The sequence below is a fragment of the Petaurus breviceps genome, unplaced genomic scaffold, assembly GCF_028583685.1.
Source record: "Petaurus breviceps papuanus isolate PSGF00001 unplaced genomic scaffold, PetGlider_PUasm1.0 90903, whole genome shotgun sequence".
Taxonomy (NCBI): domain Eukaryota; kingdom Metazoa; phylum Chordata; class Mammalia; order Diprotodontia; family Petauridae; genus Petaurus; species Petaurus breviceps.
In genome coordinates, this window is record NW_027187376.1 from 5,446,121 (window position 1) to 5,470,786 (window position 24,666).

Here is a 24,666-nt window from a genome sequence, read left to right on the forward strand (position 1 = left end):
TATATATATATATATATATATATATATATATATATATATATATATAAAAGGAAATAATTAACACAGGGAAAGCACTAGAGTTAAGAGGGTTTGGAGAAGTTTCCTGTAACAGGTAGGATTTTAGCTGGGACTTGAAGCCAGAAAGGTTGGTACTTGGAGCAGAGGAGGGAAAACATTCCAAGCACTGGTCAGCCAGAACAAATGCTCTAGCTGAGAGATGGGCTGTCTTGTTCATGAAATAGCTAAAAGGCCAATGTCACTAGATCAAAGAATACAGTGCAGAGTAAGTGGAGAGTATAGTGAAAAGACTGGACGGGTTGGGAGGAATAGATTCTAAAGGGCTCTGAATATCAAACATAGCATTCAGTATTTGATCCTGGAGGCAATAGGCAGCCACTGAAGTTTACTGAGTAGTGGAGAAGTGACCAGACCTGTGCTTCAGGAAAATCACTTTAGTGGTTGGAGGATGGAATAGAGTGGGGGGATACTTGAGGTAGGCAGACCCAAGAGCAGGCAAGGAGGGCCTGCACTAGTAAGGCAGCAGTGTCAGAGGAAAGAAAGGGAAACATTCAAGAGATTTTCCAAGGGTGAAATCACAAGGTGTTGGCAATATATCAGATATGGGAGACTGAAAGATAATGAAGCATCCAGGATGACTTTTAGGGTACAGACCTGAGAGAATAGAAGGTTGGTGTTGCCCTCTACAGTAATAGGGAAGGTAGAACGGGAAGGGTTTTAAGGAAAGATAATGAGTTCCATTTTGGACATATTGAGTTCAAAGTGTCTACTGGACAACCAGTCCAGACATCGAGATGTCTAAAAGGCAGTTGGAGAGGTGAGATTGGAAGTGAGCAGAGAGTTTGAGGTAGGATTGGTAGATAGTAGAGATAGTAATTAGGTCCATGGGAACTGATGTGATTACTACGTGAAATAATACAGAGGGTGAAGAGAAGAGGGCCCTTCCCTCCAAATCCAATATTCTTTTCCCATGCCTCATATAGCCATGCCTGTGATTGCAATGGCACAGGAAGTTCTAATGAGCTACATATCAACAATCAGCAATCTATAGATAGATCTGTAATTTATAATCATAGCTTTACTGGGAATATTAACCAGTTAAGTGACTTGACCAGGTCACATGAATAGTTCATGTCAAAGGTGGGACTTGAACCTAGGTCATTTCTGACTCACTAGTCAGAGCTTTATTCAAACCAGCACTCTGACTCTTATACCAGCTCTTTCAAATCTATAGACCCAAGTTGCAATTTAAGGCCACTGTCCTTTTGTTCTTTCATGACTGTATGTGAGCACAGTTAATTACTATGCCCTATAGAAGTGAATTTCAAGGAATGGATGACCATTATTAAATTATCTCTCCAATTTCTTTGCTGTAGCTTTAATATTTCAATTTTCTTTTGCTCCTTTTAATAGACTCAGATTTTTAAAAACTCTTTTACTTCTGCATCTGACTATACCCTGAAACTTATCTCTTATCTTTTTTCTTCTTTGAGTCTGTTTGGTTATAATAAGGGATGAAAGAATACTGGACACAATTGAAGATTCCCTCAACATTGCTTTATGATTTTTATTTAAATGATTGTCCCACATATTAAAATGTGGCCATATTGTCATCTAACTTCTGGTCACTCACACCATTCACTATTCCTTACAGAGCATCTAGGACCATCTCCAGTCATCCTGTTCTATATCATGCCACTGGACCCAGAAGGCTCTGGAGGAGACAGTGAAGTTGGTGACTTTGCACAGCCTCCCTCAGTTAAATACAATTATCTTGTAAGTCATGGCCTCACCTCCCTGATGCCATAGTTCTCAACAACATTCCTTACAGTGCTTTCATCATAGTATTTATGCATACAAACCATTCTGCATCTTATATGTGTAGTTTGTTCTTCTCCTGTCCCCTCCTCCTCCCCCTTGCCCCTACATAATCATGTCACAAAAGCTCAAGCATCTACAATAGAACCTGATTTGTTAAAAATCACTTTGCATACATCAGACAATAAATTAACACAACAGTAACACTGAACTCACCCTTGCTGTGAAAGTGGCATCATTGATGGAATGCATGTGACCATAGAGGGATTGAGCACAGCAACCCTAAGAGAAAAACAATCATAGAACGTTAAAACAATTGTGGTCAAACAAGAAAATGTTTGCAGTAGATTCAAGCATAGGAAAAAAACTGTAGAAATTTTTTAATGGCAAAGAGAAATCAAAGATCAGACCAAACATAATTCTTAATTTTTACCACCATTTATCTCCAATTACTAATTAAAGTGTACACCACTGAGAGCATTTGCCAGTGGGAAACAGATCTCATTTTCTGTTTCATTATTTTAATGTTATTATCCTCCCTTTTGCAGACCTGAGATGATACTACTGAGATGCCACATCCTTTAACCAGTAGTAAATGGAATGATTATTAGGCAGCAGGGGCCCAGCAATATTCCCAAATGAGAGTCAGAAATTTGATCATAGATGCATTTCTGGGGTGCTTCATGTTAGGATTGATATACAAAGTTGATTCTTTGACTGATTTGGAGCATTGACCCACGATCTGTACAGAATTTATTAGTATGCTATAATTGGGATATTATTTTGGTGGTTATGATTAGGAAACATGAGTTCATTCCAAATGCTTCCTTATTTACATCCATTTACTTATATTTCCTTAGATTTAACCAGATACAAGCTGTAAGAACAATGAAAATGATATCTACAAATGGAAACATTCTAGATTTAAGAGCATCTGATATCCCAGAGTTTATGGAGAGTTATTCAAAGTCATCTGAATAAAGATTTAATTTGGGAGAATCTCAATCATAGAAGATTATAGAGCTGACCACATATTAGAGAAATGGTAGTCATTACTATTGCCATAGATTTCACTAAAAGGTAAACCATAGCTTTCTCCATCTAGACTAAATCTGAGTGATTAATTCTTTGATAAAGAATATGAAATGTCCTCTTAAAATCTGAATTTTATAAAAATGTAACAAGTCATTTCTGGCACCATATCAGTATTGCTTCACAGTCATTACTTCTTGGTCCTCTTATAACTTCAAAAGAGTTACACTGAGGATTTCAAATTCGGAAATCTCCAGAAATAGAAATAAATGAGTTCCAAAGACAATAAAGGCTAACACCTAAAAACCATATAATTAGTTTTTGAAAAGTTATCTTAGTAATATCTTGTTAATTATCTATGAGAATTAAAGCCTGAAATAGTAATGTATAACTATACATGCAAAGATGAATGCTAAATTTTTAGCAAACTTGAAATTTGCATATTTTTGGTCTTTTACATGTCTTAAATCTCAATTTCACCACTGCATTAATATACCTTTCTACATGGAATCCTTTTCTAAATTAAGAACCTACAAACTATTTATTTAATTGGTAAGAAAAATGTAGTTTCCAGACCAAATCCTAAATGCCAAGTTTTAATTCAAAGTGCACCTCTAAGGCTCACTTGAAAAGCCTTGGAAATAGGGGGTTATAATAGAAATGCTGACAGGCCACATTTGTGCTACTGTACAAAACCTGACTCAAAGATAAATGTTTCATGAATTAGGAAAAATTGAAAAAGCTTTTCTATTTCAGCTTTGTTCCTAAGATGAAAGTGAATCTCTTCTTTTTTGTTACATACTGAACTTGGGTTATTAATATTTCAGTGTCGACTGCCTTAACCAGAGGCAAATACAAGCAAGAACGTGAACATTTGGGATTGCTTCTTTGGTGAATTCCTATCAGAGTTGTTATCTTTTAAAATGGAAGGATATTTTTTTTAAGAATAAGGATTGAAAACATATGGCTATTTTTTTCTCTTTATTAAGTTTGTAGATTTATGAAAAGCTTATACGTGTGTGTGATTTCACTCAATTTCCATTTTTACATGAATATCATACCTGAAAATGAGGTAAATTGCCCTCATATGTCACACCCATTTGTGTAAACTTAGCAAGCTCACTAATAAACTTTCAGGTTATTAAAGAAATATAAGGTCCATTTCTAAGATTCATCCCACAATTAGGGGGGAAAAAACAACAATGACTTTGTTTTTCAATTATGGAATCAACAGGAGTAAGCGAGTAGTAAATTAGCAAATGCAGTTGGGTGGATCCCTGCCCTAAATCTGGAAAGTCAAACCTAAACATTAGAATGGAACAATATTATATTTAGAAAATACCCGGGGGAAAGGGAGGTACTCAGATTCTATGCTACAGAACAGCTACTTTGGTAGCCAAATTCATTCATTTAAACATTTATTAGGTACCTGCTGTGTGCAGGGTATTGAGACATTTTTGTCTGTTCTTTTGTTTTCTCTTTAAATCAATAGTGAGATAACTGGATCTAAGGAAGTGATCATTTGAATAATTTTCCTAGAATAATTTCAAATTATTTTCCAAAACAACTGAATCAATTCAGTACTATGCCAACAGCACAACAGTGTGCTTGTACTTTCAAGCCCTTCTATCACTAAGTCCTTATTTTATCATCTTCCAAATTCTTTTAATTTGCATTTCCCTTATTATTTATTTGGAGCATTTTTACCCAGCTTTGTCTGATAACAGGTTGATGATAAGATTGCATTTCCTCTTTAAAAAATAATTCTTTGGCTACTTACCTGTTGAGTAATGGCTATTGATAATTTGCCATTAATTCTCCATAGAGAATTATCAGATCTTTATTAGAAGTAAGATATGAAGATTCATCATATCAACAGTCTGTCTTTTTGTTGAATCAATGTAATTCCATTGATTCTGTTCTTATAATAGCTTTAAATTTTTATGGAATAACATTTATATTTTATATAATATCCATATTATTTATTATTCTGTCTTTTGTGATATCCCTTGTCTCTTACTTCTTTATGCATTTTCCCCCAAACTATAGATCTGAAAATACTCTTCTAGTTTTTTTTTCATTTTTTTACTAATATGATAATTGATATTAAGTTACTTACAAATTTGAAACTCATTTTGGTATATGGTGTAAACCCAATTTCTACCTAGTCCTCTCCCTAACTTCCTAGTAATTCTTTTTGAAAAATGAGTCCTTCCTATTTCCTACAATAATTTCTTTCATAGATTTGCAAAAATAGAAGCAACTGCCCTTGCTTGCTTCTTGTTTTGCTTTCTTGCTGCTTCATAATATTACATTCTTTTATGCCTTCTTTTTCATCATTTTTCTTTAAATTTTTAATATTTATACTTGTAAATTAGTGCTATTATGTGGCTTAGTCTTGCAAAATCGTCCTTTCATAGTTTGCTTAACATGGAGTAAAATCTGTCCATTTGTCTATGTAATATGTCAAAAACTGACAAACTGAAGGTTATTAGAAACATATTTATAACAGAAAAAAATATACAGAGTTAGAAATGGGGCTATGGGTTGAAAGAGAACTTATTCACTCAGATGAAACCGAAAAAGTGGAACGACAGTCATGGTTTCAGACAAAATAGTTGTATAGAAAGAAGAAAGGCTGATAAAGCACTTCATCTTTAAATAATAAGATGATAATAATATTGAATTTGAATGTATGTATGCATGTTGGTGTGAACCATAGGGCATAATAGCTAATCACTTAAAAGAAAACTCAACATTAGACTTAGATAAAAGCTCAGTATTTGTTAGGAACATCAATGCATCTCTTTTAGACTTGGACAAACATACAGGATGGACAAATCTACGAAAAAAAGTTAAGGATATAGACAGAATACTGAAAAAATATTATGGATTGTCTTTTGGCCATTTAAGGAGTAATCTACCTATATTTTAGTACTACATAGCATAATTATAAAAATTGTCCATTTGATATGTGGTGCAAAAAACCTCATAAATACAGAAAGGCAGAAATACCACAAGTATACTTTATGGACCATATCTTTAAAAAATTGTGCCCAATGGACTTAGAATTTAATTTAAACAAATTAACACCATACTAATAATGACTGGGTCAAAGAAACAACACATATTTTTATTACAGAAAATGACATAATGATGGGAATTTTTAGAGGTTAAGTTAAAGTAGTACTTAAGGGAAAATTTAAACTCTAAACTTACATGAACAAAAGACAAAAAATAATTTATTGAGCACACAACTAAATCCCTAGAAAATCAACAAATTAAAAACCCTCAAATATGATCAAAAACAGAAATCCTGAAAATTAAATATAATCAAAGTAATTCCATATAATCAAAGTAATTCAAACATTTATTAGGTACCTGCTGTGTGCAGGGTACTATGTAACACACTGAAGATAAAAATACTCCTGTGATGATCTAACTTTTCCAAAGAGAGCCTATTAAGATGATAAATAGTATTAAAAGCATATTTTAAAGACCAATAAAATATACAAACCATTAACCAATTTGACCCTCTAAGAGAGATAGATGAAAGATGAATTACCAAAAGAAAGAAAAAGGAGGAATTTAAAATGGAGAATAAAGAAAACAGAATAGAAACTATTATACCCAATTAGATGCCATTGAAACTGAAAGCAAATGAGATGGATGGATATTTACAAAAATACAATCTATTCTGATGAACTGAATAGGCAATAGGAGATCTAAACAGCTTTGTCTCAGAAAAAGAAGTTAAGCTAGCTTTAAAGAAAAAAAAATCCTTAAAAGATAATATTAAATAATTATGAAATAATTAACAGTATATTAGCTGTTTACAAAAATAGATTTGAAAAGCACCTTATGAAATGCCTTCCATGAGACAAATATGTAAAAGAGAAATGAAGCAGAGAAAAAAAGTTATAAACTCTATATCACTATTGAATATCCGCACAAAGAGATTTAATTACATTTTAGCAAAAAGTCTATAGTATTTTTAAAAAAAACAAACACTTTTAAGAGGTTGTATTTATTTTTAAAATGCAGAGATGATTTTACAATAAGAAAACAATCTGGAAAATAAATATATTAACAAAAGTTCAAATGGTTATACAAATAAATGTAACAAACACTGACAAAATACAACAATCCTTTCTGTTAAAAACAAAACACTTTAAAAACAGAGGAATAAGCATACTTTTTCTTTACATAAGAAACAGAGTTCTATCTAAAAGTTAAGAGCTAGCATTATTTTGAACAGAGAAATACTGGATGCTTCTGCAATACTAGTACGTTTAAAGCAACAATATTATTCCCATTATTATTTGATACAGGCCTAGTATTCCTGACTTTAGCATTAAGACAAAATGATCCAGTTCATTCAATTCTTCCCATGTTTCACTAAGTTCCTCATGTTCATTTCTAACTAGACAATATTTCATTACAATTATATAACCCTAGTTATTTTTAGCCATTCTCCAATTGATGGGCACCCTTTTTGTCTTAAGCATTTTAATATCAGACAGTGCTATTATGAATATTTTATTAGACAGCAGATCACCAGGCCTATTTTGTTAACCATGTACATAGGAATGTCCTACTAAACAGTAAAACACCTTCAAGTTTAACTATGTGTCCATTTTCTGTTACCTTATAATACAAAGAGTTTTTAGATTATAATATGTCCAGTGTTAACCTAGAATAATATCTTGGCATAAGAGACATAAAATATACTTTTATTGAATTTAATTGAATGAAGTATTTAGAAAATTAAATATAAGAAAACTTTGTATATAATAAGGATCACGCAATCACAGCAAAAATGACCAGAATCTGAATAGGTTAATGTTTATTATATATAGCTAATATTCATTAAATAGCAGAAGTCTATTTATTAAATAGCAGTTTGAAATTTCAAAACAATAGTTTCCTTGAAGTTCAATTGTACTCAAGGAAGGGGAAGAAGATATTACAATAAACTCTACGCACCCTGCATACATGATTATAGAACCACTGGAAGAACTTCTATTTACTTATTTATATTATATATTTATAATATATAAATATATAATCATATTATATATTTATAAAGTGAAAAATCATGAACACATCATTATATATGATACAATAAAAATTGTTTGTAGAAAAATAGTTCATACTACAATAAAAGTCATCAATAAAAAATATTAACAAAAGATACAAATCCAATTAGGAGAGTAATAACATCCTAAATCCAGGTTAAAGAATATTGTTTTTGAAATAATTTTTTGAATGAGAACAATAATGAAATAACTATTTTATAATTAGCCAATATCAATTTTAGAGGATATTTATACATCAAAAAGCACATTTACAAATTAGAAACAGTATTGATCAAATTAGCAAGCAAAAAACCCCCAACTAATCAACCACAATAAACTAAACAATCAACAATAAACCCTCAAATAAGCATTAAAGAAAAAAAATACCAAAAAAAAGAAATCAAATATATAAACAGTGGTAATTTTTGAAGAAAAAAAATCTATAAGCCATGAGCTAACTCACAAAAGTGAGGAAAATAAAAATGATCAATTTGTCAAAATAAAAAATAACAGTGTAAATTCACAAAGACAGAGGGGAAATAAAAAGAATCATTAGAAGCTGAAGCCAATATGCAAAATTATAATTCAGTAAATTTTTTTAAAGATTATTATCCACAAACTATAAAGTACTAAAATGACAAAATAAAAAATCAGAAACCTTATGCAATTCTATCTCAGAAAGAGAAATCGAGCAAATATAAATGAGCTATCAATTAAAAGGTACATTTAAAAAGTTACTTGTATGAAATGTTCAAAGAACAATTAATACCTATGCTATAAAAACGATAAATTCTAAAAAAATAAAACAATAAACAACACTACCAAACTAATTTTATGGCCTTGTTTTACAAGCCAATCAGGTAACAGGAGTCACTTACTAAGCACTTACTAGGTACCAGATACTGTGCTAAGTCCTGGAAATAAAAAGAAAGGTAAAAACATGCAGTCCTTGTTGTCAAAGGCATTCTAAAGGAAAATATATGTGAAAACGATGTATGCATCAGATTAATTGTGAGCAATTTCAGAGAAAAGACACTAGCAGAGGGGTAGGAAATGACTTCTTCAAAACATAAGGATTTGAGCTAGATCTTGAAAGAAGCCAGGAAAGTCATTAGATAGAGGAAAAGAAAGAGAACATTGCAAGCTTTAATGACAATCATAGATGAGACTCCTCTTCCATGGAGAGCATTGTGTTTAAGAAAAAACAAGAAGGCAAGGGTCCCTGGATTGTAAAATACAAGAAAGGAAGAAGATTGTAAAGGTAGTAAGGGGCCATTGTGAAGGGCTTTAAAAGTGAAACAGGTGATTTTATATTTGGTGCCAGAGATAATAGGGAGTCATTGGAGTTTTTTAAGGGGTGGGGAGGGGAATTGTAAAGTACACGGAATAAAGAAGACCATAAAAGTAGGAAGAGGTCAGGGTGTAAATGCCTTGAAAAGTCAAACAAAGGATTTTATATTTGGCTATGGAAGTGATAAATAGTCACTGGAGTTTTGTTTTGTTTTGTTTTTGAGAGAGGGATGTGACCTCTATTTTGCAAAATCACTTTGACAATTGAGTTGAGGATGACTTGGAGAGGAGTGAGATCTGGATCAAGGAAGTAAACCAGGAGAATACTGGAATAGTCCAAACCAGTAAAGGGATAAAGCAGATAAAGAAAAATAAAGTAGCAGAAATGTAGCAAAGATCAAGCAAAATATTTAAAAGTTTTATTATGAAAAAGATGAATTTATGTCAAGGGTAAAAAATTAGGAAAGCATTTAGCATAATGACTTATGTAAATAAAACTACATCATTACATCAAAGGCAAATACTTTGATTATAATAGTCATTTGTGTTAAAACTCTAAAAAGTGAAGTTTTGGAAAAGAATCTTCAATATACTATATAAACATATTCATGTGCATGCATTATTGTGTATATACAGAAAGATACAAATATAGATATATACACATACATATATGTGTATGCAAGTATGTGTGTGTATTTATCATTATTTTTGAGGGAGAAATATTGAACATTTTCCAAGTAAGCTCAGACGTAAATAAAGCACACTCATCTTTCCTACCATTATTAAACAAAATACTAGAAATATTAGCTAGAAATGAGAATAAAAAGAAATTAAGAGTGAACTTCAGGAAAGATTAAAAAAAAAATCCTATCTACTCATTATATATGGTGATTTTACTTAGATTGCCCCCAGTGAATTGATGAAAAAAAACCCAACTAATTGAAACAATTGATTGCTTCAGCAAAGTGTCAGAATCCAAAAAAAGCACAGACCATCAGCATTTCTGTACTATGCTGACAAATAAAATTCAGTTCCAGAAAGAGAAAATCTATAAAAAAATATGATCTATAAAAACAATAAAACATTTGGTGGTTAATGTGTGAAGAAAGAATCAGAACTTACATGGTTACAACTACAAAACACTTTATAAAAAATAAAGGTCTTTTCTATTTGAAATAACAGTAATTAGTCAAGTTTAAGCACTGATGATATAATTAATATGACTGATAACACCCAAATTAAGGTTGGTATTCCCTGTGGTAATCTCCACCTGGACATCCCTCTAAATTTTGCTATATCTATTCTCTGAGCTACTCAGGTCTATGATCTCAGAGTTACCTTTGACTCCTCCTTCTTGTTCCATATCCAAATGGTGGATCTTATCAATTCTTTCTCCACAAAAATCTCTTGCATCCATCCCCTTCTCATAGGGTCGCAGTAGTTCTGACTATCCTCATTTCTTACCTGGACTATTGTAATGGTTTCCTAATTGGACTCTGGTGCCATTCTGTCTCCTCTCCAGCCCATCTTTCACACAGCTCCAAAATAACCTCCTTAATGCATATCTTACTGTGCCATTTCCTTGCTCAAGAAACATCAATTGCCTTATTGCCATAATGAGAAAACACAAATTGTTTTGCATTTTAAATCCTTCACAGTTTAGTGGTGGCTAGGTGGCGCAGTGAATAGAGCACCAGCCCTGAAGTCAGGAGGACCTGAGTTCAAATCCGGCCTTAGACATTTGACATACTTACTAGCTGTGTGACTTTGGGCAAGTCACTTAACCCCAACTGCCCTCCAAAAAAAAAGCAAAAAAAAAATCCTTTACAGTTTGCTTGAGTGTATCCAGGTATATTGCATATTATTCCTCTTCATGAAGTTAACATATCCTCTCTCTTCTTAGAATCTTTAGTTTCTTTCATTGTTCAGCCCATTCCCTTAGATGTCACTTTGTCCTCAAATTATCATGCCCTTACCTATGCATTTGCTCATCTCCCTACTAGAATTCAAATTCATTAAAAATAAAGATTTTTTTCCCCATTTTGTCTTTGCATCTCCAGCACCTTTCACAGTTCCTTGCATTGCCTAAACAACACATAATAAATGTTCACTAAATTGGACTGTAGTCTACTACAACTAGTCTGAGATGGTCATTTGTTTCTCAGAGGGCAACACATTGGGAACTTGATCAGCTACACAGTCCACCTTTCTACCCTTCCTGTCCCTCCATGGGTACACAGGCCAGTGACATACAGAAAACTAGATATTCTCTTGACCACTGCCCAAGACAATGGTTGAACAGGGGTAGGGAACCTACCACCTCATATGGCCCTCTAGGTCCTCAAATGCTGCCCTCTGACTGAATCCAAAATTCACAGAACAAATCCCCTCAGTCCAAAGGCCAAACCTAAGGACCTAAAAGTCCACATGGTATATGATGCCACAGGCTCCCCATCTCTGGCTGAGGAGACAATACTGGTTGCCAGACGTTGCAGGGGATAGAATTACCGGGCAGAATGGGCATAATAGAAGCACCGATTTTTCAGGATTTTGTGACGATCAAATGATTAAATCTGTATAAAACACTTTGAGGAAATTAAAACCCTATATAAAGTTAGTTATCATCCTCATTATTGTCCATCATCTTCACCGTCCTTCTCCTCCTCCTCGTTGTCAATCTGATATGAGATCATTAGAACTATAGAGGTTTCACTTGGCAAGTGACCTCTCACTGAAACTGGTCGGTAGATAGGAAAACAAAAAGAAAAATGGGCAGATCTGGCCACAGTAGTAGACCACTGCCAAGGAGATAGCTATCTCTGCTGTGGGTGTGGCTGTACCTACAGGGTATGGCTATTGACATGCTCCATAGCTACATCCAGGATCATAGGAATACAGCTGGCTTGGCTTTTCCACAGATGTGGCAGCTTCAAGTTGTCAATTTGTTAAGGATAGTCTCCTACATAATTGTTGCTAATATAATCAGATTGACATATCTAATTTGAAAAGAGAGAAATCATCAACAATGTTCTTAGGCATTATTAGATCAAATAAATAAGTAAGTCTATGAAAGATCAATTGGAGCTTTTAACATGTTTGCTGAATCTGTGCTTAATTAATACCTGTTAAATATTCAAATCAATTCTAATTAGCCAAATTTATTAATGTTAGTTTTCCTGGGCCTAGTGAAATTTCTAATTTCGGTATTTGAAGTGCAAAGTATTTGTTGTTGTTGTTATTTTAATCCTTACTCCAGAAGGCAACAAGATACAATGGAAAGAACATTGGTTTGAATCAGAGGTCCCAGGTTCAAATTGTGACCCTGGGCAAGTTACTTATCCTCCCTGGGCCTTACTTTCCTCATCTGAAAAAGGAAAAATTCAACTACATGACCCCTAAAGTGATTTCCATTTCTAGATCTAGGATCTAGGGTGGACTACAAAGAAAAAATAAGCTGTATTAGCTGGGTGAAGGAAAGCTTCTACACAATGTCCTCACAGTTGTTCAAAAGGAAAATTTAAAAAGGAAAAAAAAACCAAACAAACCATAATATTGTACTCCTTGAAAATGAGCAGGGCCCCTTCTGGACACTTTTATTTTTCAGGAAAATCTTTCTCCCAACAAAATAAATAACACAGAGTTTTAATAAATGGAACTAAGACTTTGGGTCATTAAAATTCTATCTAGATTTGACCCAGCAATGCCACTTCTAGGGTTGTATCCCAAAGAAATCATAGAAGTGGAAGACCCATATGTACAAGAATATTTATAGCAGCTCTTTTTGTGGTGGCAAAGAATTGGAAATTAAGGGGATGTCCATCAATTGGAGAATGGCTGAACAAGTTGTGGTATATGCATGTAATGGAATGTATTGTGCTATAAGAAATGAGGAGCAGATGGACTTCATATTTACCTGGAAAAGCTTATATGAACTGAAGCTGAGTGAGAAGAGCAGAACCAGGAAAAATCTGTACACAATTACAGACACAATGTATGTGTGATGACCAACTTTGACAGACTGGACTCTTCTCAGCTCCCAAATGACTCATGATGGAAGGAGATGTCTACATACAGAGAAAGAACTAGAAAGAACAGAGTTTGAATGCAGATCGAAGCAAACTACCTGCTCTCTTTCTTTTGCTTGTTTGGTTTTGTTTCCTCTTTCCCATTGTTCATTCCATCTGATACAATCCTTCATCATAACCTGACTAATGTCTAATGTGAAAGTATTTGCAGATCCTATACTTGATTATATGCTGCCATGGGGGCAGGAGGGGGAGAAATTTTTGAAACTCAGGAATTGTCAACTGAATCTTGTAAACTAAAAGTAAACAAACAAATTAATAAATATCCAAAAAAGAAAAGAAAGAAAATGCCAAAAAAAAAAAGAATTAATCTCCTAAATAAGATATACAGGCACTGTGGCATAGAGATACATCTTGCCCTATTGGAAAGTTGGAGGGGGGATGGGGTAGGATATAAGAGAGAGCAGATTAGGGGAGGGGGTATTCAGTGTGATTGCTGTTTTGGGGTGGTGGGTAGGGGAAAGGTGGGGAGAAAATTTGTAACTCAAAATCTTGTGGAAATGAATGATGTAAACTAAAAATAAACATAAAATTTAATTTAAAAAAAAGAATTAATCTCCTAGAAAGGGAGAGATAGAATAGGGTAAATTATCTCACATAAAAGAGGAAAGAAAAAGCTATTACAATGGAGGAGAAGAGCAGGGAGGTGAAAAGGAATGAGTCAACTTTACTCTCATTGGATTTGGCTTAAGGACGGAATAATATACACACTCAAGTGGATTTCTTACCCTACAGGAAAGTGGGGGGGGAGGGGATAAGAGGGAGGGATGATGAAAGGGAGGACAGATTGGGAGAAGGAGTAGTCAGAAGCAAACACTTTTGAAAAGGGATAGGGTCAAAGGAAAAAACAGAATAAATGGGGGTGGGATGGGATGAAGGGAAATATTATCTTTTACAACATGACGACTATGGAGATGTTCACATAATTACACATGTATAATCTATATTGAATTGCTTGTCTTCCCGGTGGGTGTGGGTAAGGAGGGAAGAAGGGAGAGAATCTGGAACTCAAAGTTTTAAAAACAAATATTAAAAAATTATTGTTTCATGCAACCAGGAAATCAGATATACAGGCAACAGGGTATAGAAATCCATATTGCCTTACAAGAAAGTAAGGGGTAAGGGGGTAAATGGAAGGATGAGGGGGATGTATGAGAGGACAGACTGGGGGAAAAGTAATCAGTATGCTTGCCATCTTGCGGTAGGGATAGGGGAGTGATGGGGAGAAAATTTGGAATTCGAAATCCTGTAGAAATGAAAGTTGAAAACTAAAAATAAATTCTGAAGAAAATTTAAAAAAATATACCTAGAGATGTGGATTTATTTGCACTGTAGTTTTTTCCAAAATTTTAAATTATTTTTACCTTTAAAAAATTCTTTATTGGAAAACCTCATGAAATTAATTTTGAAAAATTCAGCAGGAGTCATATCTCTAAGGAAATAGTTTCAGGGAATGTCAAGCTAATGTGGTATCAGGATTAGAAAAAAAAAAACCTTTGTCTTTGTTGAAGGACACAGAAAGCTCAAATTAAAGGTAAAAGTCCACTTCAGTGAGTTCTAATAATGAGAAAAAGCAATTCAGAGCTCAGAGCAAATAGACTGTAAAGCTCAACAATGCTTTCTCTCTATTTTGTCCCACAACCAATTACCCCCTCCCACCATCTTAGTTGGAAATCCTAGTGCCCCAAACTCCAAAAATTGTCTTACATTGTTTGGTATTGATTTTATTGCATGCTTAAGGGTGGCTGTTATTTAGTCGAGAAAAAAGCTGCCTGTTTATGTTGGTAACATAGCCTTTTCTGAGGTTTCTGAATAGATTTTTCACTTATATTTTCTTTCTCATATTGCAATGTCAATATGTGTTTTCACTTTATTTTTCTATAATTCTGGATAAGACATAAAAAGTCACTTTAGAGAAAATATCAAAAGATCAGAAATGTTTTATATTTCAACTCCAAAGGGATCAATATAACAAAGCAAAAAAAAAATTTAAAAACAGAAAAAGTAAACTAGTCTGTTGAATAATGAGTTATTTGTATAGAAGTCATAAAATATACTAGGGATTTCAATTTGACATCAAAATTGGGAACAAAGTATAGATTTTCACAAATTGTCATAGAATGCTATCTGATATTTCACGCAAAAAGTTTCTTTGTAGTCAAGTTGTGATTTTGCCCATTTTCCTGTTTCAACCCTTCCACGTGTTGAAAAAGTGTGATCCTGAGACAGCAAAATCATTGTTTCTCATTCATGGATAGTATTCATCTCACTTTAGAAAAGCGCTGAACTGAGAGTTAGGAGACCTAGGCCATATAGCCCTGGCTCTGTTAATAACATACTTTTAATAAGTTGTGTGACATGGAATAACTCACCTGATCTCTTTCAATTACTTTAGAATTTTGATTGTGAACAATAGCAAGATAAGGAATAGTATTGCTTATTGAAGTGGAGGGGTCAATGCCAATGCACTATGGAGAGAATTCTAAAATCCTCAACTGATATTTTCTTCTGTTTTCTTTACCAAAATCAATAAACTTTAACCTAGGAAAATTGGTCGACAAGGAATTGGAAGCTCAAATAGTTGAGAAGACAATACGGTCTCCTTAATTCTTGGTATGGTCAATGAGTTTGAGTCACTAGGCTTAAAGGGACTACATACTATAAATAAAGGGTATTTATAGAACTGATATGTTTGATTGTGAAAGCGTCATTGATGATCTTTGAAAAATGCGAAAACAGGAAAGGTGTTACAGCAATGGAGATGGGTAAACGCAGTAATATTCAAAACAGACATGGTAGATTATTTCAACTATAGGACAATAGTCTTGTTTTTGATTCTTGGCAAAATTCCAGGATGTGCAATTGAAAGGATGGCCTGTAAGTTCAAGCCACTTGTTCAAGGTGACACAATAAGTGTTCAGAATTGGGATAGGTCTCCTACCTTCAAGACCCAGTATGGTTTCTCCCGTTTTATTTATTTTTTTCTGCCCATCAAGAATATGTCATGTTAAATTAATCTCATTTTATTATTTTTTTTAAGCAATCGGGGTTAAGTAACATGCTCAAGGTTACATGGCCAGTTATTTCTGGGTGTGGTGCTAAGTGTCTGAGCCCGGATTTGATCCCCAGGTCATCCTGACACTGGAGCCGGTGCTCTTACTCACTGAGCCACCTGGCCGCCCCTTCATTTTCTTTTTTTAACAGGAGTATTTGTGGTGTGGTGTTGACCTTCAATTATTGAAGGCTTTGATAGTAAAATGTAAACTTAGGTGAATTCTACAATGTTAGAAAAACTTCAGGTACGTACTATAAAAAAATGAGGAACTGAAAGATTTCGAAGAGACGTAGAAAGACATATGAATTGGTATAGAATAAAGTAAGCAAAATAAAAGGATAATTTATACTATAACATACAAAATATAAAAACAAACAATTTTAAGGACTTTTATAAACCGATGAAGAATGAAACAAGCAGAACCAGGAGAAAAAAATTACATAATAACAGCACCATAAAGTAAAACATCTTTGAAAGCTATAACCTTTCAAATACAATAATTGTCCATGATTATAAAAGATTGATGATAAAATATGCAATTCACCTCTTAACAGAGAATATATGTATACATTGCTTGACATGTGTGTATACACACATATATGTATAACTACATATATATATATGTATACATACACATAACATATACTATATATACGTGTGTATCAACAGGATTTGTCTTTCTTTTCTTTTTTTTTAACTCCAGTGATTTGGGGAGAATGAGATTTGTGTTAATTAAAAAATTAATAGAGAAATTGGGGGGATTTGGAATGTACCTTCATGCACTGTGAGATGAGGAAAAGAAACAGTATGTTTCTTTTGATCAACTATGTTACTTTGTTACAAGAGATATCTTATGTAACAGCAGTAATCTGTAGATGTTCATACTTTAAAAACAAAGCTCATCAATGAGACATACAAACAAAATGGTCATCAAGCTTGGAACCATTCGTGCACAACATGATACTAGGTTCTAAGACCAGGAAAGCTTAATTCAGAGAAAAGTATTACCAGAGAACTGGATACTGGGTGATTTTTTTCAGCCTCTCCAAGTCAAGAAAACTTTCTACTAGGATATAACGGGGTTATTTTCTGTCTTGGTGATAAGAGTACATGTACTGATGAGATCACAGGTCGTTGAACTGTCTTATACTGTTAGATTAGGGAGATATCCAAAAAATATATCTATCCATAGATAAACTTCATACATCTGTTTGAAAAAAGCACTATTCTTCAAGTTACCCAGAGTTTGAAGACTTGGAATTTGACACTGTCTTTGAAAAGGACTTTCACAACATCTTTATGGAAAGAATAGAAAGATGTGGTCTGGATGGCATGTTCTGAACTGGCTGAATGGCCAAACTCAAAGAGGTATGATTTATATATCACTATTGATCTGGAATGTGGTTTCTAGTCAAATGACAGGAATACCAAGGTTTTGTCTTTGACCTCATTCAATTCAACACTACTACTGATGCAAGTTCCTTAACCTTTCTGGGAATGAGTTTTAATTTTTTTTTTTGCCTTTTGGAGGGCAGTTGGCGTTAAGTAACTTGCCCAAGGTTACATGGCTAGTTTTTTTTGTGTGTGGGTGTTAAGTGTCTGAGGCTGGAACCAAACTCGGGTCCTCCTGACTCCAGGGCCAGCGCTTTACTCACTGCACCACCTAGCCGCCCCTGAGCTTTAAATTTTTTGGGTGGAAAGGAGGGGGTTAAAATAACACATGTATAATACATGTCCCAAAGTAATTTTTGGTGATGCTGTTATTTCTGATAGTTAGATAAAAGTATAGATAGCAGGGTGATCAAATCCATAGATGCAGTACAGATGGTTGGTCTGCTTTCCTCAAATCTCTTATCATTCCAGTCCACCTTCCAGTCAGCTGTCAAAGTAATCTTTTTAAAGTTCAGGTCAGACCATGTGACCCCTACTCCATACATTCCAGTGGCATTAGCCTCAAGATCAAATATAAAATCTTCTGTTTGGTGTTCAAAGCTCTTAATAACCTAGCCCTTTCCTAGCTTTCAAGTCTTCTTATACCTTACTCCCCTCAACATATTCAGTGACCCAATGTCACATGCCATTCCATCTCCCCAGTCTGGACACCTTCAGTATCTGTCTCTCATAGCTGTAACTCTCCTTATCTTCGGCTCTTGGCTTCCTTGAAGCCTTAGATTAAGTCCCACCTTCAACACTAAGCCTTTCTTAGTTCTCCTCATTAATGTGCTCCCTTTGGTGTCATCTCCAATTTACCCTGTATATACCTTGCTTATACAGTATTATTTCCCATGTTAGACTATGAGCTCCATGACAGCAGGGTCTGTATGTTGCTTTTTTTCTTTTATAACTCCCAAAATTATCACAATGCCCAACATACAGTAGGTACATGATAAGCACTTGTTTACTTGATGACTCTGAAGTGTCGTATGATTTAATAGTGCATTTTCTCAGAGTCTACTAAGAGATCACAGTATGGTATGTTTGTACACTTTAGCTTTTGGATATCATATTGGAATATTTTATACTGAAGATGCTTAAAATGCTAATTATAAAGCATGCTGAACTGAATTTTATGGAGAGTTAACAGAGATTCAATAGAAATGAAATAACACTTGAAAAGTGAAACATTAGCTTTGTAACTCTGCCGGTAAGTCCCTTGAAGAGTTAATTTCCTATCTCGATATGAAGAAAGAGTATATGAGCTATTGAATCTGTCTCTCTCACCTTAAAGTTAGAAAATCTGAAATCCAAAGAAATTAAATGGTCACAATCACAAAAGTAAAAAGTGGTAAGTAAACCAAAATTTGAACCCAGGTGCTCAGAATTCTAATCAGTGTGTGTAGGGTTTTTTTTTCTCTCTCTCCCACTACTCCATGTTTTTTGTAAATTTTATCTTTAGTGATATGAGAGGAGATTCTTGTTTGGGTATGGATTCCAGGGGTGGGAAACCTGTGTCCTAAAGGCCACATGTGGGCTTCTAGGTCCTTGGGTGTGGTCTTTTGACTGAGTCCAAGTTTTACAGAACAAATCCTTGTATTAAGGGGATTTGTTCTTTAAAGTTTAGATTCAGTCAAAGGGCCACACTTGAGGACCTAAAGGGCCACATGTGGCCTCAAAGTCACAAGTTCCCCACCTTTGGATTAGACCAAAAGATTGATCTATCTACCTCTGAAATTTTATAATTTTCCCTGCCCTTCATTTGATTTTCAAAGTCTTTTAGACAATCACCTTTCCTGATGTTTTTTTTCTTCTTACCCTACTTAAGAAGCAAGGAAGGAAGATGTTAAGATGCAACATCACCTACCAAGGCTTAGCTGGGAAGTAGGGACAGCCTCCATGTTAGACATTTCTGGAGAAGTCATTTTGATGGTAGAGTTTCTTTAAAGGTCAAAAAAGAGTGGTCCTCTGTAAATTCTTAAATTAAGCAGAGATAAATTGCTATGGGATTACCAGGCTCCATTAAGATTCTCAATAGCAAGCTAGCACCAAGCAATCTGGTTCCTATCAAAATGTGTGGAAAACTTGGAAGCTAGTGTACAGCTCCCCAAGGGGTTAGCACAAGGAAACTTTCTAGCTATGGTTATTTTGTCCCTGTATTGATTCACGATGACTTTGGAGAGGAAAGACAGAAGGAAGGCAGACTAAGGAAATAGTCTAGCTATCAGATGGAGGCATTCTTGAAAGTACATTGATTCAGAGGATTCATTTCCCAAGTCTTAAAACTATAACTGTCCTTCTGTCTCTGAGAAAACTTTACTCCTTTGGTTTACAATTTCCAGAGGGTATTATGCCTTACTGTACAGGGGTCCCTTTGGACACCATCTTGGGAGAAGAGAGGTATAGTTATAAAATAAACCTAAAAATGAGCAGTCATGGCATAGAGGACCCTATGGAAATATTGACCCTTACCTCCCATTTGTTCATAGAGTGGCTGAATACTATTTCTTTCAGAATTGCAGGGATAATTCTAAGGGCCTAGGATTTCTAATACTGTTGTCCTTAAGCCTCCAGTACTGAGTTTTCTATTGGTTTTCAGCTAGAGTTAATTAGCTTTTAGAAAGGATTTCTGCTAAACATATATGACAAAGGCAATTGTTTCAGAAACACGCCCCAAACTAAAGGTGCATTCTTCCTTCATACAAAGTTCCTGTAGAGAGTGGTCTCAAATTGTGCACAGATGTAGCAAAAAGATAAGTTCTAATGATTGCAAGGCCTGTCCTTTTTTTTTTTACCTTTGAGGAGGCCTCAGGAAGGTCCCCCAAGTGTAGCTATCTGCTGGGTTCTGAGGGTCAGTGCCTTTGTAGAGCCAAGTCTGCCTCTCCTTGTTTTTTCTAGTTCATCTTCAGTGTGTCTTTCAGCAGCCTGTGTAGAAGCTTTCATCAGTCACTACTCCCTCCAAGAACACAGCTAATGGGAGAACACTGGGACTAGCCAGAGCTGGTTAGATCAAAAGGACCTCTGAAGAAGTGATAAAACTAGTCGGCTTCCCTTGGTAAGCACTTTGTCCGATAACAAGCTTTGAGGTTACCTTGTTCTCACTTTTATGAATAATACAGAATAAATAAGAAGTGACAGAGTATATATTGGACAGAGCACTTGAGTTGGAGTTAAGAAGACCTGAGTTTGAATCCTGTCTTAGATATTAGCTCCGTGACAAAAGATAAGTAACTTAACCCTGTTTTTCTGTTTCCTAATCGATAAAATATGATCATTTGAAATATACCTCAGAGAATTGTTGTCTTGATAAAATGAGATAGTATGTGCAAAGCACTTTGAAAACTTCAAAGCATCATAAATATTAATTATTAGATATTGTCATTGATTAGATACTTATTTGTCATATACATACTGTGTGTGCATGTATTATCTAGAGGAACTTTTAATCTTGTTTAACTGCCTTTTTTAGCCTAACAGTTATATGGGCCATAATCCTTCATGATTAAGTATTATGTGCTCATTTCCCTAAAGGGAAAAAAAACTGCTATTTAAGAGATAGAAAGGATAAAAAAAACCTCTTCATGAAATTTTTACTATTACATCAATCAGAGTTACTCTGTTTATTTTATGACTGAATCTGCTTGGATTTCAAAGGCCATGGATTTCATAGGAGAAAGAATGACTCAGGCAAATTTCCATTTGCTAATCAGATATAATCAAGGAAAAGACCTTCTCAGAACAGTGAACAATGACTTTTGAAAATAGACATGTATAAACTTCTGCTCAATTCATGCATTTCCTAATCATTCTTCCTTACAACAACCATGAGACTCATTTGATATTTAGCCACCATATGTACAGAAATTATTCTATGTGATGATGTCTATAGAGATGAGAAAAACAACAAGAAAACATTGACATGCAATTGTCTCTATCCTTGATGTCATTGTTTCTGAATTTGATTCTCTGAATGCATGGCCTTCTTTTGCTTTGTGTCTCCTTGAGTACCTGCTTTTCTATAAAGATATGTTTTCTTGTTTTCTCTGAGAATGGATTATCTTAACATGTAGTTCTACCTGTGCTCATTGTCTCTGTTTTTCTATGGTTATTTCCATTTTCTTTGATGTAAAGCTCACGGCAGAAACAGGAGGAGAGAGAAATCACTTTCAGCTTGCTGACAGCTACCAAAGCAGCCCTGAGTATATTCTCAGGAGCAATAACCGCTACCTCAAATCATATACCCGAGCTTTAGGAGTCATTATCAAAGTTGAGAAAGTGAAAGCAAAACAAATAGAATTTTAGTAATTAATCTTATATAAGTTTAACACTCATTTAAAACTGATAACAACATTGGTCATGGAAAGAGTGTTGATTTTACTTTTGTTTGCTGCATTGCCTATTAATCTCAACTTTTAACTTCCAATAAAATTTTACCTTGACGCATCATTGACATATGAAGTTGACCTTGAATTATTAAATGCTTATCCAATAGAGCACAAGCCCTATCAAGCTGGAAAAGCTTCAAATATGGACTTGGAGGGCAGCTAGGTGGTATATTGGATAGAATATTGGCCTGGAGTCAGGAAGACTCATCTTCTTCAGTTAAAGTGTAAGTAAGTAATTAAGCAAGTGTCTGCCCTCAGACACTTAATAGCTGTGTGACCCTGGGCAGTTAAACTACAGTATATCTTAATTTAGTCTCCCTTTTCATTTTGTCTGTTACTCTTTTAAAATTTTATTTTTAATTTATGGAAACAAGTATTTCCATAACATTGTATAACTTAAAAAAAAACTTGACCATAACAAGCTACTACAGTGTCAGGGAAGACCAAGACATAAACTAATAAGAAAACAATAATATTGGTGGGGAGGGGGGGAAGCTACAACCAAAAGCTTAAAGAAAAATGCTAATCGAACCCAAGTCCAACAAGAATTCCTAGAAGAGTTAAAGAAAGAGATATGAATGATAAAGGAAAAATTGGGAAAAGAAATGAGAGTGATGCAAGAAAATTATAAAAATAAAATTAACAGCTTGGAAAAAGAGGCCCAAAAATTTGAAGAAAATAAAACCTTAAAAATAAAATTAGCCTAATGGTAAAAGAGGCACAGAAATTAACTGAAGAAAAGAATTCCTTAAATATCAGAATAGGCCAAATGGTAAAAGAGGTACAAAAGCTCAAGGAAGAAAATAATTCCTTAAATATTTTAATTGGTCAAGAGGTAGTTAATGACTCCATGAAAATTTAAGAAACAGCAAAACAAAGTCAAAAGAAGAGGAAAAAAAGAAGAAATTGTGAAATATCTCATCATAAAAATAGCCGAACAAAGGATTCAAGATAAAAGAACACTATTTACCTCCAGAGAGAGAACTGATTAATTCTGAGTACAGACTGATAAATAATTTTCTCATTTTCTTGAATTTTTTGTCATATGGCTAATGTGAACATGTTTTATGTGATTTTATGTGTATGATCAATTGATCTAATTTTGTTTAACTTTTCCAGGGCTGGGGGAAAAGAGAAAATTTGGAACTCAAAATATAAAATGAAAAGAATGTTAAAAATAAACAACAAATTTTTTAAATAGGCAAAGGATTATACTGATACATGTACTTTCATATGAATTATGGTTGGTTTTATTTAACTATTTTACTTTGTTATAAAAAATCTCTCATTGAGTGGGAATAATCTATAAATATTTGTGATGTAAAATAATTATAATCAGTAAAACTTTTTTAAAAGAAACAATATCCAAGAAGAAAGCCAATAATTTAAAATTGTTTCATCTGGACCTTTGATTTGATGACTGTGGAGAAATCCTTTTGCAGAAACTCCTTCCACTGATGTGTACCTGTAATTTTTTTTTTTGTACTTTTTGGAGAGAGAAAGGCAGGGCCCCTAATTGGGGTTAAGTGACTTGCCCTAGGTCACATGGCTAGTAAGTAAGTCATGCGTTTGAGACCATATTTGAACTCAGGCCCTCCTGACTCTAGGGCTGGTGCTCTACTCACTGCACCACCTAGCCGCATGCCTGTAATTTTTTTTTAAGACTTAGAGAATCCCCTAGAGCATTGAGAGGTTAAGTCTTGTGTCCATGGTCATTCAGCTAATATATATGAGGACCTCAACTCAGATCCTTCCCACTCAATACTACAGCTCTAAATATATATTTTTAAAAAGTGGTTTTCTTTCTGTCTACAATCAATAAACCAGATGTAACCTAGTCTAATTTGGGTCTACCAGTTTGGGAAACATGGAGAAGCTTTTCAGGAGCCTTTGAAGCATGTCCAGAAGCCCTTAAAAGGCAGGCCTCTAAGGCAATGCCCTATCAGGTGGGTAGGGCTAGCCCCCTTTGACTGGCACCTGCAGCCAACTTGGGCTCTTTTTCCCAGTCATTTCTGCTCTTCTCTTTTCTGCCTCTTATTGGCTGCAATCTGAGGATGGTGATGCCAGTTCACCCACAGTGAGGCTACCATGAATGGAACCAGTGAGAAGAGAAAGACTTTCCATGCCCTGCTTCTTCTCTTTTACCCAGCAAAGAGAAATGAGCCTGGAACATTTATTACTGTTCTATGCCATTTGTCCTCCTCACTTTCAGGTGTTAGACTTCCTCCTGGCAGGAGTCTGAGCCACGTGACCTTGGAACCAGAATTGTAACTAAGATAGTGCAGCCAGCCGAGCACAGAAGCCCTGAAAAATCAGGGTTCCTGGGACGTGAGCCCAAGGGGGTGTGTAGGATGGGACTTAGAACTAGGATTGTGCTCTAAAAGGACCAAGCTAAACTATGAACCTAATCCCTTTTCTTTCACCAGAGGCTGAAGACATACAAAGGAGAAGATTATGCCTCCCAAATGTTG

The 24,666-nt window shown here is 34.5% G+C and overlaps 1 protein-coding gene across 1 annotated transcript in view; it reads right to left on the reverse strand.

The window, feature by feature from the left end:
• Window positions 1-24,666, reverse strand: part of SPAG16 (sperm associated antigen 16) — a 660,467-nt gene that overhangs the window by 381,800 nt on the left and 254,001 nt on the right. Inside the window, exon 5 of the mRNA XM_069075095.1 lies at window positions 2,053-2,118. Within this exon, the coding sequence (XP_068931196.1) occupies window positions 2,053-2,118 (66 nt within the window). The remainder of the gene's footprint in view (window positions 1-2,052; window positions 2,119-24,666) is intronic.